The following is a 20,943-nucleotide window of genomic DNA, read 5'->3' on the forward strand; positions in this document are numbered from 1 at the left end:
GGACAGCCCTGTGTCTAGCATAAATTGATGTCCAATACGTGACTATTTTCATTCTTTAGAGTTAAAATTAAAGATATGGGGGCAAAAAGATACAGAATGTAATGGTGAGGTGATCTTACTAGCAGGTGCCTTTTTTCTACCTTCCTTGTTTTTACTGAGATAGGGAGGGCAGTCTGTATCTGTTGGCCTTGTATTTCAACTGATTTTATTTAAATGGGGGCTACTTAGTTTCTTTAAAATCTCTATTCTTCTATCTATCTATCTATCTATCTATCTATCTATCTATCTATCTATCTATCTATCTATCTATAGATATAGATATATATCAATGTACTGACCAAGATCATCTTTAAGCTTTTTTTTTTTTTTTTTTTTTTTTTTGGCCAGTCCTGGGCCTTGGACTCAGGGTCTAAGCACTGTCCCTGGCTTCTTCCCGCTCAAGGCTAGCACTCTGCCACTTGAGCCACAGCGCCGCTTCTGGCCGTTTTCTGTATATGTGGTGCTGGGGAATCGAACCTAGGGCCTCCGGTATCCAAGGCAGGCACTCTTGCCACTAGGCTATATCCCCAGCCCCTTTTTTTTTCTTTTTAATGTGGTAAATTTGTTAGCAAAATTTCCTGTAAAATTTGCATTATGCTGCATTACTAGTAACAAAAACAAATAGAAGTTATGTTAATAAAAGTGTTACATTATAGGCTTTAATCTGAAGGTGGATTGTGTGTGTGTGTGTGTGTGTGTGTGTGTGTGTGTGTGTGTGTGTGTGCTATTCCTGGGGCGTGAACTCAGGACCTGAGGTCTTTTTTTTTTTTTTTTTTTACATCTCTTAGGCCATGAATTCATAGGGAATAGGTTCCAATAGTTCAGGCTCCTTTCCATTGGTTTTCACAAGTGTGCTTTTCTGGGTGGAGCAGGCTGATGCTTCAGTTGAACCCAAGTTCCTTTCCCTTTGGCTTCCTTCTTTTTCTGGTCATTTTCCTTCACTCCTTTCAGGAAGGTATCTCGGCTCTTAGAGTGCTTAATATGGTTTTGGCAAGGATCTTGCCCTTAACTTGCTTGTTTACAACAATACCAACAGCATGCTGGGTACCATCGTAGACCCTCCAGTTTTGCCTAACATTTGTGGGCCATTCCTTTTTGAACAGTACCCATTCCCTTGATGTCTACCATATCACCCTTCTTGTAGATTCTCATGTATGTGGCCAAAGGAACAACCCCATATTTCCTGAAGGGCCTAGAGAACATGTATTGGGTACCTCTCCTCTTTCCCTTTGTGTTCGTCATTTTGGCAAATTACTGAAAGATGGCAGTTCCGGCCAAAAGTGTCCCTGAGTTTTGTTGCTCAAGGCTAGCAATCTACCATTTAAGCCACAGCCCTGCTTCCAGCTTTTTTCTGTGCTTACTTGGAGATAAAAGTCTAATGCATTTTCTTACCTGGGCTGGGTTTGAACCTGGAGCCTCAGATCTCAGCCTCCAGAGTAGATAGGATTACAGGTGTAAGTCACTGGTGCTGGCATGAAGCAGGATTTAAAGTATAGAAATTATATGTAGATTAGAAATAAAAGAATAATTTAATGATAATCTAATAATTTGATGGTAGAATCGATAGTAAAGCTCTACCTTAGAAATTAAAACTATTTAATGAAATAACAATAGCACAACCAACCGAGAGAAACTGACATAGCTCAAGTTACCAAAGAAGTTTTTTCCTTTGTTTCCTTATTTATTTACTTAGTGCTAAGGATTGAACTCAGGCCTCATGCATGCTAGCCAAATATTCTACTACAAATCTATATCCCTAGTCAATCCTTTTTCCTTTGAAAGCCAAAATTTGGGCAACCTTTGATATTGTGTTTAATGGAAATTCAGCCGATCTAGTAAAGCATCTTTTTTTAAAAAAGCTATTTCCAATACCAGAGCTTGAACTCAACCTCTTGAGCTTGGTTGGCTGGTACACTACCTTTTCTCTCTCTCTCTTCCTTCCTTCCTTCCTTCCTTCCTTCCTTCCTTCCTTCCTTCCTTCCTTCCTTCCTTCCTTCCTTCCTTCTTTTTTTTGGTTGGTGATGGGGATTGAACTCTTATCCCTGGTGCTGTCCCTACAGCACCACTTCTTGTTTTCTGGTGGTTAATTGGAGATAAGAATCTCATGGACTTTCCTGCCCAGGATCCTTTGAACTGTGAGCCTCAGATCTCAGCTTCCTGAGTAGTTAATATTACAGGTGTGAGCCACCAGTGCCCGGCTGGTGCTCTACCTTTTGAGGCATATTGTCAGTCTAGCATTTTGCTGTTGATTGTGGAATCCTTTAAACTTTTCTGCCCTAACTCACTCAAACCACAATTCTTTGGATCTTTTTTGGATTGGAAAGAATGTTATTTTAAAGCTAGAATGTCACTTGCCTCAATACCTCTGATTTTTTTTTTTTTTTACTTTTTAGAGTTTGTTTATTGGAAATCTGAGGCAAAAAAAAGAAAAATAAAGATTTTTACATAATTTCATTAAGTTTCATACTTTACAGTCTAAAATATCTTTGTATAAAAACTATCTGTTTCATTTATACATCAACAAACTATACTTTCCTTCCAATTACTTTTAAAAAGGAGTAGTAATTTCCTTTTAAATAGTTACAAAGAATTACAGAACTCTTTTTAACTCTGAAAGGATAAAATCCTTTCATCATAAAAATTAAAATATGAAATAAACTTAAAATCTATATTTAATCACTTAAATATTAACATAGACATAGCAGGAATGCCTTCATCAACTTTTCCTTTTGACATCACAATCAGGAGTCTTCTAATGTTCTATAAAAGTCAGAAGCTTCAGTAAAATTTAACCTCAACAGTGACAAATGAGCATTGGATAGAAATGAAGTCAAGGTCTTAAATAGAAAGAAGGGCCTAAGTCTCTTAGCAGCAAGTGTACAGGACAGTTTTCAGAGGGGCAGCTCTGTCCTCCACTCAGTGTCATGTTCAGAGCCCAAAGACATGGTGTCTGAGTTCTATCCTGTTGATTGTTTGGAGCCTGCTGCAGGGGGTACAAGGCTGTCCAGCTGTTGGCGATGTCCTGTATTAACCAACCATTCATAAAACTTGTTTTCCACAAGTATCTGGAACTGCTTCCTTTGATCCTTTGTCAAACGAGCCTCCTTCACAGTTTTCTGCCAGATCTGTATCATCTGTTCTCTTTGAGCCAGTGCTTTCTGATATGCAGGTGGAAGACCCCCAGGTATCTCTGTTGTATCCCCTTCCATTTCAAAGGGGATAATAAATACATAGAATTCACATGGCGGTAAGAGTCGGAAGATACTGCTGCTGTTCTCTCTGCATACAATCATTGGATTATCCCAATAGTTGGGCACTGTAGCAAGACCAGTCCTGGCCATGTGGTCCTCCAGCATTGGGTAATGAGCATGAAAGGGTGCGAAAGTTACTCTCTGATTCCCAGAGAGAATAAGTGGGCATGAAGGTGTCAGAAGGTGCAAGACACAATCTGTTGTAGAAGAGATGGACAAGCGATGGCAAACAGCAATGACTTTAACGTTGTCACAGCCATGGAGGTGAAGAGAGGTCTCCACAGGGCCCAAGACAAAGGTGCTATTCCTGCACTTCTCAATTGTCACAGATCGTAAGGGAGAGAGCAGATATATAAAAGATTCATTGCAACGATGAATTCTCACATGTGCCCCAACCAGAGTATCAGAGCTCTTGGCCAATGTCTGCTTGCAAACCTGGCTCATCACCACCATGCGGTGCCATTTAGGGGCTGTGTGAGAATTGCAGGCAATCTTAGCTCTTTTGGTTGTACCTTCAACTTGGTAAGCCCAAGTCAATTTTTTTTCAGACTTGAGGCAAGCAGATGGACCAAATGGATTCCCAGTCAAACAGGCTCTCAACCACGACTGCAGCTTGTAGAAAGAAAAAGTCTTAGAGATCTTTGAGAAGCCACTTTCTGCATGTAGTGGTTGCCACAGGGCAAGTTCATGTAGAGGATAAACCTTCTTGGCTCTACTGACAGTGCCTTCAATAAGAAAGCTAAGGGCTACAACAGCTTCTGGAGAGACTAGACTAGTATGGGTCGAATGAAAAGATGCTGTGAGTTGTTCTGGATCTAAGAGCAGTTCAAGGAGATCTGACAGATGATCGTAGATAAAAGCCTGGTGACTGTAATCATTCCAATTCTTATTATGACAACTGGATTTTTCAGTCAGCTCGGGAGACTGAGATCTGTTTCTGGGACTAGGCCATTCTTCTCCAATCAAAGATGTTCGCAGAGAAACCTTGTTTAATTGTTGTATGTATAAGAAGAGCAGAAACTGTAGGGTGTCCACTGAAAGCGCTACGAGCTGGAAGCCGAATCTGAACTTAAGTCGGTCTGTCCCACGATTGCGTCTAAGGCACCAGGCTTCTTGTCTACGAAACCGCGACAATTTTTCGTGTAGGAATATTAAGGTACAAGATCTCCTAAGCAATGCGCCCCAGATTCTATTAGTGCCGAGTTAAGGGCCACTCCCACCCCGTGGAGACCACGAATCCCCACGAAGGCCAATACCTCTGATTTTTATAGTAGACAAAATTGAGAACCAAAGGGTGCTGGTGGCTCACACCTATAATCCTAGCTACTCAAGAGGCTGAGATCTGAGGATCCCAGTTCAAAGCCAGCCTGTGCAGGAAACTCCATGAGACTCTTATCTCCAATTAACCACCAGAGAACTGGAAGTGGTGCTGCCGCTCAAGTGGTAGAGCACTTGCTTTGAGCTAAAGAGCTCAGGGATAACACCCAGGCCCAGAGTTCAAGCCCCACGATGGACAAAAACATTGAAAACCAGTAGGTGTCTTAAAAATGGGCCTAAATCTGTTGTGCCAAGTATTGTTTATTCCAGCTGTGCAGTGTCACATACTCACCAATGTTTTTCTACACTCTGCTTCATGTTCCCTTTTATTAAATTCTAGACAACTTTAAAACTCGCTAAAGATGGCCAGTGGAGTAATTAAAGGGTCAGCATGGGAGACCTCAGAGAGGAAACCTCTGAAAAGGAAATGCAGTTCTTCATTGCTTCATTGAGTTTGTTCTAGATTGCCTGGGTAGCTTCCATGAAGTGGTCAGAAATCCCTACCAGTAAAAGTCAGGATATAATCTGTGGTTGACCTTTTATAAAGATAATAACAGTTAAAACAATGTGGTCTTGAATTCTTTGCTAGTTAAACTAGTCATAATTTGTAAACATAAGCCAACTAAATTTGACTTTATTGTCTTAAGAGAAAAGGCTTATATATTTTATTTGTGAGTATTTTTTCTCCCAGAAGTAGACTTGTTAGCTTAAAGAGTGTTCAGTGAATGTCAGCTTCCTGAGAAGTAGAGATGTTTTTAGATGGACAAAGAGAATATTTGTTTTTCTGAGTTCAAACAATGCTTGTGAGACATGGCTAGTTTTTACAGTGTGTTGTTGATTTTTATCCTCTGATGTTTCAATTCTGATTTGTTTCTTTTCATTCCACTGGGCAAGTATCTGAAGGGCCTCCCCTCCCTTGCTTTTCTTTCCTCTCCCCTTTCCTTCTCTTCTTTTGCAGTAGTGGGGTTTGAACTCAGGGTCTCTCCTTTGGTAGGCACTCATGCTCACATTTAAGCCACATCGTCAGCACCCAAATTGTCATTTCTTCTTACAGTTGCTCAGTAATAAAGAATGAAGGGGAAAAATTGCTAATCCTCTTTTAGAGATGAGCTCTAAAGTGCTGAGAAAGGCTGTGTTAGAGGACAGATGACCTCCTAATTAGAAGGGGTGATGTGTATGATGATCAGAAATGTGTTGAGAAAATGATGAAGGATTTGCCACAAGGATCTACCACAGAGCATTTTCATAGTGCAACCCTGTGATTGGCAGCAAATTTTAATTGTTCATACATTTGTGTTTGAGTTGTTGTGATGAGGAAATGAGCATGTAAATGAGCATAAGGGATGTTGGAAAGCCTTTGCAATAGCATTAACAATATCCACATGCTTATTCCTGTTTTGGTCAAGGCAAGGATAGCTTTATTGTTTGTTCCCAAGGTTTTTTTGTGCTTTGCAGTTTGGAGAAAGTAGACTCACTGGCAAACTCATCTCATCCTTTTTCAGTTAGATTGTCTTGTCCAGTCAGTATTTTAATGGCTTAAGTAAAAAGCCTTTTATCCCTTCCCTTGGGAAAAAAAGGCTTGGGATAGCAGGGACACCAAATGGAGACATTTTAATAATCTCTTGAGATAGAATTGAATAAAATCACACGTTCTTAATGTTGCATAATGACTTTGCTAGATTATTTGTAGCTTTTAGGATCTGTAGAGACAATGATTGCAGACACTAGTTACTGCTTTATGCATACATACATAGATATATGCATATATCTATGAAGACTGTTGGAAACTGGCAAATCTGATTTGAGTTCTTGCACTGCATCTTGGATTATGAACTTACTTAATGATGGTTCTTTCTGGATCATTGACTACTGTGAGTGAATGTCAGAAGTGGCAGAAATCAGTCAGTAGCTGATTTCCCAAGAGTCCAAACAAGGAGCCCAAACAATACCTTCAGCACCAAATATCTAGGTTTTAAGAACTTAGCTGTTTTTTAAAATTTGAGTATTAAGTACTTTGCTGCACTAATGGTTTCCTGTCTTGCAACTGCAAACAAAACCATTATAAAATTTGAGTTACTTAGAGAGCACATGGAGTGCTGTTTGTACTCATAAATGCCATTATTTCTCCCCTTTAGGACTCAGTAGTTCAGAAAGCAGCAGTTGGGAGTGATGGAGAACATATGTTCTAAAGGTCTGGGTTCAGATCATGACTCCATTCCTTACCAGCTTTGTGATCTTGAACAATGCATTTAATCTCTCTGCATGCTTCAGTTTTTTAACTCAAAGAATCCAAGAGAACCTGTAAGGGAAAAGTTACTGTGAGGATTAAATGAGTTCTTATAAGTGGGTCTGTTTGTTAAATGAATATTTATTTGCTGTACTTTTATTTCTGTAATTTTTTTTTTGCCAGTCCTGGGCTTGAACTCACTCAGGGCCTGAGCACTGTCCCTGGCTTCTTTTTGCTCAAGGCTAACACTCTGCCAACTTGAGCCACAGTGCTACTTCTGGTCTTTTCTACAGATTTGGTGCTGAGGAATCAAACCTAGGGCTTTATGTATATGAGCAAGCACTCTTCTACTAGACCATATTCCCAGCCCCTATTTCTATAATATTTATCTGGGTAGACTCTGAGCCACCGAGGCTGATTTTTGTCATCATTTTATTCTATTTTGACAATGGCTGGTATCCAGTAACAAAGGGAGCAAAAATGGATTCAGCATACTGAACATAATCAAAAACATTTGATAGGATACAATAAAAAAAATGAAAGATTCTAATGCTTTTTGTATCTGTGATGGGGGCAAGTAGGGTGATGCTTGTAACTGTGTTACTTGCTTAATTTTTCTGTAAATCTAAAATGATAAATAAAGCAAATTAATTGTTAATTAATTTATCAATAAGATTCAGCTTAGCTGATGCAATAATCAGGTAGGAAAATGGTTAATTTAAGACAGTGGGGTCAGGTGTGATAGTACATAACTTTAGTCTGAATACTTAGGAGGCTGAGGACAATTGGGAGGATGAAGCAGGATGACTGAGTTCCAGGCCAGTCTGGGCTACATATTGAGAGAAAATTCAAAGAATAAGAAGGAGAAGGAGAAGGAGAAGGAGGAGGCAAAAGAGAAAGAGAAGGAGAAAGAAGAGAAGACTAGGAGGAAAAAAAGAAAAAGATTGGAAGCTGGCAATATAGTTCAACTATGCACTGTGCTTAGCAAGCCCATGGCCCCAGGTTCAATCTCCAGCACTGCAAAACAAAAATAAAACAAAAAGATCAGACTGTTTCAAGATATCAGGGAAACTGATTCAAGAAATCAGGGAAACTGGAAAGTAAGTGTGTCTTCCATGGACATCAATGGTCTGCTTAAAAGTGTGATTGGAGCTGGGTGCTGGTGGCTCACGTCTGTAATCCTAGCTACTCAGGAGCCTGAGAAATGAGGATTGTGGTGTGAAGCTAGCCTGGGCAGGAAAGTCCTTGACAGTCTTAATTCCAATCAACTACTCAGAAAATGCCAGAAGTGGCGCTGTGGCTCAAGTGGTAGAGTGCTAACCTGGAGAAAAACAATCTCAGGGACAGTGCCTAGGCCCTAAGTTCTAGTTTCATAACCAGCACATGCACACACAAAAAAATTTGATTGGTTAACTCCACTACCTCCTAACAAAGAAAACATCTTTTAGAAATGGCATTTCTGCTAATTTGTTGAAGAAGTAGGCTTTGGAAACATTATTTTCAATAAGGTGTTATAGTTGAATTTTTAATTACAGTGCCTTGTTTGTAATTAAGTTGGACTTACTTACTATCCAGTGTTTTAAGGATATTGATTATTTGAAAAAACAAACCAAAACTAGCTCCAGATGGAGTCAAAATCAGTAAAGCCAAACTGATTTAAATCTATACCCTTGGCAACAGGTGCCTAATAAATACTTGGTGAAGGAGTGGAGCACTATAGGACACTGTCACAGAAATGTGCTTCTCTCAAGGAAGTGAAGTCTGTAGTTATCACTTACTCAATTCCACCCCAAATTTCCTTCTAAAAGTTTTCCTCTTCACTCCTATATGAGCAATGAGCTACTTATAAATATATAATAAACAGGGTTAAGGGTAAGTATAACCTACAGTGAAATTTTATTTTAATATGAACTGAAGTACAACTTGCATCCTATTCAAAATTTCCTAATATGCCTTTCTAAAGAGAAATGGCATGGAGTCAGTACAGGGTCTTTCTGTGTAGGCAGGATGTCTGGAACTCACAGTCATTCTGCCTTATCTCCTGAAAGCTGGGAACAGAGTTCATTATTTACTATTTATTTGTTTGTTTGTTTGGTGCCAGACCTGGGACTTGAACTCGGTGCCTAGGTAATGTGTTTGAGCATTTTTTGGGGGGGTTCAGGGCAAATGCTCCACCACTTGAACCACAGCTCCACTTCAGGCTTTTTGGTAGTTAGCTGGACATCAGAATCTCATGCACTTTCCTGCCCAGGCTGACTTTGCAATGTTATCCTCAGTTAACAGCCTCTTTATTAGCTAGGATTACAGTTGTGAGCTCCTAGCTTTGAGTACTGTACCTTTATTTATTTATTTACTTATTTTTTAGGTAGAGAGAACCATGGCTCTGTAATTTCTCCTTCATAGTCATTTTCTCAGACTTTAGGTACTGAATATATATGATGGTTAGTGTGTTCTAAAAGACAAATGTCAAATTTAAAGTAACAATAATGTTCTTTTATTTCTATTGCTCAGTGTTCAGATGTATATTCTAGTATTGTGCTCATCATGCTATTTGGAGCAACTATATCAAATGATATAGATGTATCTGAAAAGCCTGTGTCCTCAGAAAGCCTTAATTTTAATGTGAGGAAGAAAGCCAAAAGACGGTGGAATGCCACCTGTGTGAGGTCTTTCCAAGTACCTGAATGCTTACATTTTTCCAGATACTCAGGGATACTTTAAAGAAACAAATGAGTGACCTTCCCTGGATAGAATCTATATGTCTTCTTTGAGATAAGGCTGGCTACATGAAAGTGACTCAGGTGTACTGTCATATAAAAAAGGACTATCATGTGTGCTGCTATTTGTAACTGCACTGTATTTAAAGGAAACGATGAAGAGGAGTTAACTCCCATGTCAAAAGGATACCTGCTCAAGCAGGGATACAAGGGCTGCAGATATGAGAGTACATTGGAACTTTGACTTGCATTGCTATGAGAATAATCAGAGAGAAACAATTTGAAAAGGGCAAAGATTTATTTTGACTCATGGTTTCATTAATTCTACTCCATGGCTTGCTTGTTGCATTGTTCTTAGGAATGTGGCCAGGTAGAAACATCACAATAGAAGGACCTGGCTCACCATGAGAGAATTGCTCATCTCATGTTAGCCAAGAAGCCAGAAAGACCAATAGGAAGAGGCCAGGGCCCATAACCAGACACTATCTCCTGGTAGTCATTACTACTCAGCAGTGGACTGGTTCATTTAAGTTAGTGTACCATTATTCAATCACCTCTTATGATAAGATCTCTCAGCTAGGAACTAAGCACTTATCTGGGGCTTGAACTCAGGGCCTGAGTACTATCCCTGGCTTCTTTTTGCTCAAGGCTAGCACTCTGCCACTTGAGCCACAGCACCACTTCAGGCTTTTTCTATATATGTGGTGCTGAGGAATCAAACCCAGGGCTTTGTGTATATGAGATGAGAACTTTACCACTAAGCCATATTCCCAGCCCTGTCATGTTATTTTTGTCTTCCCTCCCTCCCTCCCTCCCTGCCTCCCTCCCTCCCTGCCTCCCTCCCTCTCTGCCTCCCTCCCTCCCTTCCTCCCTTCCTCTCTTCCTTTCTCCTTCCTTCCTGTCCTCTCTCTCTCTCTTTCTCTCCCTCCCTCCCCCCTCTTCCTCCTTTCATTTCTTTCCTTTTCCCCTGTTTTGTTTTTGAGATTGGGTCTCATTCTCTAGCTCAGGCTGTCCTTCAGCTTGTGATTCTCCTTTCTCATCTCCCAAATGCGGAGACTATAGACAAGTACCATCACACCCGGCTACATGTTCACATTTCTCAATACAAAATCTTTGTTTATATTGGATATCTTTATCGTTTATAGTTACAAAAGAGAACAAAATTTCTTAATTTTGCAGATTTAACTTACCTCAAATTTGTTCATATTTTGAATAGGGCTACTGTTGCAAATTTAAGTAAAAAAGCACATACAGAAATTTTAGGGCTTTTCATTCATTCTTTACAAGACTATGCTAGCTGAAAATGATGTTTCTTTTGTTGTATATTAAAATGACTTTATTTAGGTATGAAATCACATAAAACTGTTTGTATTATTTATGCAATGTCTTGTATAAGTTTATGTAGATGTGTCAGAATGGTTGCCTGGGCTGTTTCTTCTTTTGTTCTGACGTAGGATTGACTCTTATTTTGGTTAAATGAAAAGAATTTAGTTAGGATTTAGATTTCAAGCTATAACATGCTTTAAACACAATGTCAGGTCTTTCAAAAATTGTTTGGCAGAGCTTGGTTTTGGAAAATAAAAGAGTAAGCTCAAGTGGATGGAAAATGATAACCCACAAGGATAAAAGTGGTGACATAATACCACAGACAGTCCTGGATATGTTTCTCAGAAAAAAATTAAGAATAACATTGATTCATATATGGCATCACATTTTCTGTTTTGGTCCTTCCTTCCTTCCTTCCTTCCTTCCTTCCTTCCTTCCTTCCTTCCTTCCTTCCTTCCTTCCTTCCTTCCTTCCTTCCTTCCTTCCCTCCTTCCCTCCTTCCCTCCTTCCCTCCTTCCCTCCTTCCCTCCTTCCCTCCTTCCCTCCTCCTCCTCCTCCTCCTCCTCCTCCTCCTCCTCCTCCTCCTCCTCCTCCTCCTCCTCCTCCTCCTCCTCCTCCTCCTCCTCCTCCGCCTCCTCCTCCTCCTCCTCCTCTTCCCCTTTCTTCTCCTCCTCTCCCTTCATGTATGTGTATATATGTGTGCTTGTACTGGGATGTGAATTCAGGCCCTGGGTGCTGTCCCTAAGCTTCTGTTACTCAAGGCTAATACTCTACCACTTAAACCACGAATCTACTTCTGGCTTTTGTTTTGTTTTTGTTTTTTTTTGCCAGTCCTGGGGCTGGAACTCAGGGCCTGAGCACTGTCCCTGGCTTCTTTTTTGGTCAAGGCTAGCACTCTACCACTTGAGCCACAGCACCACTTCTGACTTTTTCTATATATGTGGTGCTGAGGAATCGAACCCAGGGCTTCATGTATACGAGGAAAGCACTTTGCCACTAGGCCATATTCCCAGCCCTATTTCAGGCTTTTTTTTTGTTGTTAATTGGAGATTCCCTGTGCTGGCTTTGAACCAGCATCCTCAGATCTCAGTCTCCTAAGGTACTAGAATTATAGGTATGAGTCATTGGTACCTGGATAATTCCTGTAATTAATGTTGTAAATTGTATTCATGGTTTAAAATGATAAGCACAGTGAACCATTTATATTCATTAGAGAAAATTAGCCCTATCAAGTATATTTTAAAATTTTCTGTTGATTGTAACAAAAACTTGGGAACAAATTTACCACACTGCAATTAAACACAACTCCCATTTCAGGAGAAACAGCTTTGAATTGTCATGGCACTGATGGTGAGCTTAGAATTGTGGGTGGGTTCTCCTTGTATGCATAGGATTCTACTTCATTAATAAATCTTTTTTTCCCCAAATGATGCTCTTGTCATCATATGCATCTGTACAAAGGTTGTCAGAAGACATTTGGAATGAATATAAACTCTTTTTAAAATGTTATACTTTATCCAAGTTTTAAACTGTCATGTTCATTTCAATTTTATTTGTAACATGTAGTTTAGTCTTGCTGGAAAAAAATTCAGTTGGAGTCAAAATACTTTGCATTTTGTTAGCTAAAATGTGACATAATTCACTTATGAAAAAGTACAGGATACAGAAGTGGAGGTGTGGTTCAAGTGGTAGAGTACCAACCCTCGGTGAAAAAGTCTAGTGAGAATTTGAGGTTCTGAATCCAAACCCCAGAACCAGACAAACAAACAACAACAACAACAAAAAACCCCATGCAAAACAAGAAGGATTATTTTTTTTGTTTCCCTTTTTGGTTTTATAGAAAAGAGAAACCTCTTGGCCATGTCAATTTGCTTGTTATGTGGAGTTTTATGGGTTGCAAACATATTACTAAAACTCCCTATATAACTGCCAAGCTCAGAGAAAATCAAATCAACAAAGCTGTGAGAACAGAGAACAAATGCTCAAAGTTACTAGTCATTATCTCTTCCTTTCCTATTAGAATCATGTAGGCCTTACTCTGTTATAAATATGTGCTCCAAGGACCAATGGAATCATAATGATAGACACAAAAATAAAGAATTGTCTCAGTGAGGTAAAACTTACTTCTGCGGAAGGGTATGCCATCATCAAAAATTTGGCAAGCAAGTACACATAGAAGTCAGTCTGCTGCCTTACTTATCCCTAATGCAGGAGGCCCTGCCCCTTTCCTCAGATTGGTTGACTTAGGTTCACAGTCTGCTTGTGATTAGCTAATTTGAATAGGATAAAATGTGTTTACATAAGGTGACTTTTGAAATAAGATCAACAGTATACAAATAATCTCAAAATATTCTTACTCCCCCTGCTGTCTGGGATACTCAAATCAAAGCAGGAACTTTGTTTTTTTTTTTTTTGTCAGCTGTTGGACTTGAACTCTCGGCCTGGATGCTGTCTCTGAGCTTTTCAGCTCAAGGCTAGTGCTCTGACACTTGAACCACAGCACCACTTCCAGTTTTCTGGTGGCAAATTAGAGATAAGAATCTTTCAGACTTTTGGGCTTTCCTTCCCAGGATGATTTTTAGCCTCTATCCTCAGATCTCAGCCTCCTGAATAGCTAGGGTTACAGGCTGGAGCTACCTGCACCAGGCTCAAAGCAGGAACTTCTAAGCAACACACTTTGGATAGAAAAGACAGTTTTTCTCATACTCTATCTTGGTTATGGATTCTTCATAAGAGCCAATTCCTTCAGGTTAACTTACATATGACAAATCTGGATGAGAATTTGTATGAAAAAAACATTTTGTCAAAATATACTTGAGGATGGAGTTCAGAAGTATCATTGGCTCTTCATCTAGATTCAAAGTCTTAACTAAATACACAGACCTCCTTTAAACAGAGTAGCAGAGTTATAGTATCAGAAAATTTTACACAAATAAGAACATGATGCGACTCAGTCATATTTCAGTTTGCATGGCACTGGCTAGTCCTTTTCTGATCTGCTATACAAAAGAGTCTGAGGTAAATTTTACAGTGTCCAAATACTGCTCATTCAAGTGGGCTTTGAACTACCTTGGAGATAGTAAGAGGTGGAAGGTTTTAGGTGATTGAGCTTCAGCCTCCAGTTCATTGTTGGTCTTATGCAACTTTCTGTAATGAAGTCTCAACACAGCTGACTAGAGTAACCACAAAGGAATGGTTATGTAGTGTCTCTAATTTCCCTAGACATTTTTTTTTAAAGCAGTGGTAAGTGAGGCCCTGGCCTCTTGTTACGTCCAATATTTATGTGACTTTTGGTGTAAAACTTTTTTCTTTTTTGTCAGTTGTGGGTTTGAACTCAGGGTCCAGGCACTGTCCCTGAGCTGTTTTTGCTAAAGGATAGTGCTCTACCACTTTGAGCCACAGTGCTATTTTCAGTTTTCTGGTGGCTCATTGAAGATAAGAGTCTCATGGACTTTCCTGCCTGGGTTGGCTTTGAACTGTGATCCTCACATCTCAGTCTCCTGAGTAGCTAGGATTAAGGTGTGAGCCATTTGGCTAACACTTTTCTTATTAGCCAGAAAGAAACTTTGTTTGTGTAATATAGTTGGGCTGTGTCAGCCTAGTAGAGCTACATTGAGGAGACTGCGGATCTATAAGCCTTTTAGGAAGCACAAAATGTATTTGACATTGGCTGATTAGGAAATAAATGATGATTGTGATTAGAAATCACACTGTAGCTTTCAAAAAGGTCTATGATGAACAAAATTAAAATAAATCCTACATAATTCCATGAGCATCAGTCATGTCTTCACCACATTCAAGAGAGCTTTATGATTAATTGTCCGGATTTCACTGTCCGGGTCCATCAAATTCAGTTTTTCCTTTCATTTTTAGGTGATGATGCATGGGATGCCCTTGTATAAACACATACAGGCCATGAGCACACTTCATCTGCATTGCCTTGGCTCTTCTTTTCGTTGATCTCTCTCATTCTCCTGGGTCTGCTTTCTCTGACTACTGATGAATTCAGTCAACCTCACCCCAAAAATGTGTAGAAGGATTCAGGAAGAAAAGGCCAAGGAAAATTTCAAGCTGAAAAGAAGGAAAAGAGAAGGAAAAAAAGGCAGTTGTATTAGTCAGTATTGCTCAGAAAAATGAGAGAGAGAGAGAGAGAGAGAGAGAGAGAGACAGAGAGAGAGAGAGAGAGAGAGAGAGAGAGAGAGAGAGAGAGAGAGAGAGAGAGAGACTGATATCTTTATTATAAGGGATTGTTGGCTCATACCACTTTTGGGACCAGCAAGTATAAAATCCACAGGTCAGGTCCGTAGTGTGGGGACTCACAGAAAAGATTCAGTAGCTATGAGTCTAGAGACAGAATTCTTTCTTTCTCGGGGAACTTGAAGTTTCTTTGAAAGCTTTTGGCTAGTTGGATGAAGCCTATTTATATGATTCAGGGTAATCTGTTTATTGAAAGTTTACTGATTTAAATGCTAAGCACATCTTAAAAGCTAATGCTATAGTAGTATTTGACCAAAAATCTGCATACATTAGCCTAACTTATGAAAATTAAGCATCACATTAATATATTCCTTAAAATAGTTGAAAGAATATTTAGGCCTTAGCTTAATAAAACATTTGCACCAAAATCACAGAAAATAAATTGCCTCTGATTTTTAAATCAAGCAAAAAATGAATGCAATATTGGCTAAGAAGACTGTGAGATTCAAGCCCAAAAGTTAATAAAAAACAAATTCTTGCTCCTCCATTTTGGAATTCTAATTTAGGTGATTTCCTAAATTTGAATTTTAGCCCACTTGTGATAGGTTTTAAAACATTTTCTTCAAGTATGTTTTATAGCTAATATTATTTGTTCTGACTCTGAGTTTTAATATGATGAACTTGGTAAAAAATAAGTTGATATGGCATGCAAGTTTAATTTCATTTATTTGTCACATTTGAAATAAATAATTCAGACAGAATATTGTGCATATATCTTAAATGCATGTGATACATTAGTACATTGAAGACAGAACTCAAGTGACCATTGGGAATCACAGCTTGCTTATGTCTTAATCTTTAAATGTATTATTATTATTACTCTCAGAGCTTGATAAAAGATGAAACATTCCAGGAGTTGGCTGAATTCTAATGATGTTTCTAATGAATACATAGAAAGCATGCTTTGCAATTTTGACTCCCTGATTTTCTCACTTGCTTATTTACTGAGCTTTTTAAATTGACCTCTAATACTTGGATGGAATTATTAAACATGCAAACTGCCTTCCTGTATGACTGCAATAACTATCTGCCTAGTGAAAGATAATTAGAATAACCTTTTAAACTCTAACTTTTTTGTCATAAACAATAAGTATTTTGAATATAAATACCTACAACAAAATCAAATGGAGAATTATCAATTAGAGTGTGAAATGAATTTGAATACATAAGCAAGAGCCCAGGAAGAGCAAGAAAACCAATGAAGTATTTCCAAACACATAATATGTCTTATTTCTAACTTCATTAATTTAAACTGCTAAGCAAAATTAATGGAAATCTTCTAATCTTCAAAGCACTCATCAAAGACAACAGAGTTCAGTGTCATAATGCTAGGATGATTCCTGTTTGCTGATGAAACTGAAGAGAAAGCCTAATGTTTTTTCTCAGGCTTCAGTGGAGCTTTGACAATGCCAGGATTGAAAAGAGGAGCTAACTGCCCTCTGCAAATGCATTTCTTTCAATGCCCTTCGAAGGGTGACAGATGAATCATCAGCCAGAGAGCTGGCAAGCTAGCTGGCCCATGGAAGTCAACAGGCCTGGAATTGTCTCAGTCCAGTTTGTTGGTTCTGAGTGGGTAATGCACACAGGACAGCAAAAATCAGTGCTAAGATAACACAGCAGAAATTAGTCAAACCCTGATGGAAGAAACAAAACTGCTTTTTACAATATCACAAGGTAGGAAGGAAGGGATGCGTTCTAAAACCAAATTTTACATGGCAGTTGACTATTCTTTTGTCTGTGGGATTATCATTTGAAATATACTTTTCTTGTTGTCTACAAAATAATTCATGTTATATAAATTATATTAACTGCCTTCAATTGAAAGAAGTTCCTATTAGTATATATTGGTTGTAAAAGGGGGGATAATTGTGGCATCTCCATACATGCATACTCTATCAAACATTTTCTCATCATTCTCCTTCATCCCCATCTTCCTTTGGAAAACAATTTCAACAGGTTTCCTTTTTCTGTCTACTATACATGCCTAAAAAGTGCTTCCACCCATTTCCCCTAGTTTTCCTTCCTGCTGGTTTCTACCCCCAACAAAGCCTGTTTCTTTTCCTTTATTTTTTCCCTGTATGTTAATTATACAAGGGGGTTTCACTAAGTAACTTCATCCTTGCTGAGATTATATTTTTGTAAGATTATTCCCCTCTGTTGCTCTCTCTTCCTTAATTCCTCCACCCCCAGTCTTCAACAGCTTTCAGTGAGTTTCCTCATGCCATTTTCATAAACCCTTCATCTTTCCTCCTCCTCCTCCTCCTTCTTCCAAATGTTCCCAGATACAATCACAATGTGTGTGTGTGTGTGTGTGTGTGTGTGTGTGTGTATCATTTAGGTTTAGATTACACCAAAAATTTAAAACATAGTGGCTTTATGATCTTGGTTTATCTCCAGTTATCTCCATTCTCCTTCAAATGACATAATTTTATTTTTCTTCATGCTGTCTTCTACATTTTATACTTGGATGTGTGTAGGTTGCCCTCTTCCATAAAATTATAATTTTATTCAGAATAAATGACTTATATTTTTATTGTGCTCAACATGGCAAGGACTCATTGAATAGCTGTAAAATTGAGTTGTCATATTTAATTTCATCACCTAAATTAATAAGAATCTAAAAAAATGTAAAATATGTAAAAATAATAGTCACTTAGATTGTATTCTTCACCAATTTTTTTGGATTATTTTATCTGATTTCATTACATGTATAATTCTTACATGACTTGATATAAAAGTTTTGTACCTCTTGTGTTTGCATATGGAAACTTAAACAGAGCAAGAAGAAATAAATGTTTTAGAGAAGATTAGTGAGGGTAATATATATATTAGGAATGATGTAAATTTCCTTCTTAGTGAAGTACACAGAAGCTTAGGAATTGGAGTTTATCTAGATGCTTTGAAATGTTTTTAGTCTCCTATTATATAATAAACTAAGTAAGTAGTATCTATGCTACCTGAGTGATATCTCTTTGGTGACTGGTATTATGCACATGAAGACATGTGAGTGCTAGTGACCTTTAACTCCTTAGAGAGGCTATAGACCACAATCAGGTCTAATGGCTTATGCTCAGGGTTCCTGGAAAAATTAAAGCTAAATTTAGTAGTTAGAAAAGATAGTTGAGTGGAAATAATGAGTTATCAACCAATGTACAGCTTTTATTTCCCACTACCATTGTGGTATCAAGGATTGAACTCAGGGCCTTATACATGCCAGGCAGGCATTCTACCCCTGGACTTATGCCTCCAGCCATCCTTATATTTCTTCTAATTTGGTTTAATAAAAATCTTTGATTGGGCTGGGCTATGGCCTAGTGGTAAAGTGCTTGCCTCATATACATGAAGCCCTGGGTTCAAATCCTCAGCACCACATATATAGAAAAAGCCAGAAGTGGCACTGTGGTAGAATGCTGGCCTTGAGCAAACAGAGGCCAGGGACAGTACTCAGGCCCTGAGTTCAAGCCCCAGGACTGGCAAAAAGCAATACAAAACAAAAAGGTCTTTGATGGATTTCCTTAATAATTCTCACTTTTGAAAGGAAGATAAAAAGGTTAATAGCTAATTTAACACAGTAAACAGTTATTTAAATAGCCATTAAATATTGAATCAAATGTAAAACAGCATACATTTTTAAGAAAAAATAATTGTTCAAGATTAGTGTAGAAATATCTTGCTTTTTGAGTCTGATTCCATCTATTCTGTAACTTTTTCTGGTATACTATAGTGATGTTTTTTCCTAGGATCTGGGGTCATGTTAATTTACTTATTTAACAAATATTTACATAGTTCTTCATGTGAGTGTTGAACCTTGTTCTTAACATTTTACAAAATTAACTTTTTCTTTCAGTTATGGAGCTTGAACTGAGGGCCCAGGTACTTGAGCTTTTCTGATCAAGGCTTGTGCTCTACCACTTTGAGCCACAGCCCCACTTACAGTATTCTGGTGGTTTCTTGGAGGTAAGAGTCACACAGACTTTCCTGACTAAGGTGGTTTTGAATTGTGATCCTCAGTTCTCAGTTTCCTGAATTTCTAGGATTACAAGTATAAAATACCAAATTAACTCATTTAATACTTATAACAACCATAAGAAAAGTGGTATCTTGATTTTAGAAGAAATTGAGGCATAGAAAAATTAGACAATTCACTGAGAATCATGTCTATACAGAAATTACATTACTTCCTAGATATCTAATAAGACGTGATGCTGGGAAATGGGCTTTCAGAGTTAGTTTTCTGAAACCTCTGAGAAATGTGCTCAATAGAAGCTGATGAATTCTTTGATTACCATTTCTTTGTGCTTACACACTTACCCATTTTGGCATACAACATTATAATATATATCAACACTTAACCTTTATTCCAATGGCTGTGTTCTTTGCCCATTTTTGGTATGTATCAACTGAGTGAAATGAACTCTTTTGAGGAGAAAATGCTTTTTGAATCTGTGTAGTTTTTGCCCTTCCTCCTTTGTTCTTTCCTTTTCTCCCTTCTCCTTTCTTTCTGCCCTCCTCCTCTTCCTCCCCCTCCCCCTCTTCCTCCTCTCTCCCCATCCTCTTCTTCCCCTTTGTCCTCCTCCTCTTCTCTCCCCATCCTCTTCTTCCCCCTTGTCCTCCTCCTCTCCTTAGCCTTCCTTCCTCTTCCTCCTCCCTCTTGTCCTCCTCTTCCCTCTTTTCCTCCTTCCTCCTCTTTCTCCTTATCCTCCTCTACTTTCCTCCTCCTCTTCCTCTTCCTCCTCCTCCCCTCCCCCATCAAGCTTTTGAATGCTGGAATTACAGATGTGACTGTAATTATTACACCTAGCTTCTGGGTAGCTTTCATTATGCAGTGTCCGTTCTGCTCAAGGAACAAATAAATAACTCCTTAAAACACTCGTGTAGAGATGAAGATGCAGTTTGATTTCATTAACATTAAGCGCCCACGAGATGTGATATACAGTGCTATGCATGGTGATGGTGACAGAATCTTTGCACACAACACTATCACACCGTAATTGATATTAGCAAGAGGGAGTGAGAGCTTCTGGGTGCGAAGCTTCTGCAGAGCTCGCCTTTCGGTAGCCGACATAAACCTGAACTTCTGCTGGGCGCCAGACCACTGTGTGAATGTGAATGATGGTGCTTCAGCCGTGCTCTGCCTGCAACACGTTGCTAAGTGGGAGGCAGCTCTGAGTCTTCTTTTACTCCCATTTGGCAAGGACTCTTTGTTATGTAAGATTGCCATTGTTTATCTGTGCCATATTTATGGTTTTTTACAAGGGTTATTCTAAGGTTTGGCAGATAGGAGAGAATATTTTATGAAGCAAGGCTTGTAATGAGCAAGACCTCAAATGAAATTTCTGCAGCATATCTAATGCATCTTTAAATTGTTGTTCATTGTAAGGGATTTCAATCTCCCCTTCCCATTGGTCATATTCATCAGATTTAGATGGGAAATAAAATTAAGGCTACAATATTATTATTACATTGTAATTTCTAACTGTGCAAATCAAAATGCATCACTTGCTACAAACTTAACTAGCATAAAGAGTTGTTAAGTTTATATCATTTTGGCAGTATTTCGGAAAACAGAAAGTCAAAGCATGAAGTAATATTTGGAGATTCCTCTTTTTATTGACCAATCTGAAATCTCATGCTGTCATTTTTATTTTTCAATACCATGGTTTGAACTCAAGGCCGTGAGCTTGTGTGACAGGTGCTCTACCGTTTGAGCTATGCATTCAGCCTGATTTTTTTTTGCTGGTTAATCTGGAGATTCTCCAGATCTCAGCCTTCTGAGTAGCTATGGTTACAGTGGTTACAGCCACTCCAG

At 38.6% G+C, this 20,943-nt stretch overlaps 1 protein-coding gene across 1 annotated transcript; it reads right to left on the reverse strand.

The window, feature by feature from the left end:
- Positions 1 to 2,464: 2,464 nt before the first annotated feature.
- Positions 2,465 to 20,355, reverse strand: LOC125357581 (TBCC domain-containing protein 1-like). The gene is made up of 2 exons (XM_048354541.1): positions 20,069 to 20,355; positions 2,465 to 4,407 (listed from the first exon to the last, which is right to left on the reverse strand). Exons 1-2 carry the CDS (start codon positions 20,353 to 20,355, stop codon positions 2,997 to 2,999), a joined length of 1,698 nt encoding a protein of 565 aa, XP_048210498.1. The 3' UTR covers positions 2,465 to 2,996.
- Positions 20,356 to 20,943: the final 588 nt, after the last annotated feature.

Source organism: Perognathus longimembris, chromosome 9, assembly GCF_023159225.1.
Source record: "Perognathus longimembris pacificus isolate PPM17 chromosome 9, ASM2315922v1, whole genome shotgun sequence".
Lineage (NCBI taxonomy): Eukaryota > Metazoa > Chordata > Mammalia > Rodentia > Heteromyidae > Perognathus > Perognathus longimembris.

What these genes read in the sequence shown, in the direction of transcription:
- LOC125357581 (XM_048354541.1), bottom strand. Translation starts at nt 20,355, where the DNA reads ATGGCAATCTTACATAACAAAGAGTCCTTGCCAAATGGGAGTAAAAGA. An exon ending in CCATCACCATGCATAGCACT is followed by an intron (nt 4,408 to 20,068) that starts GTATATCACATC and finishes GCGGTTTCGTAG; the next exon opens with ACAAGAAGCCTGGTGCCTTA.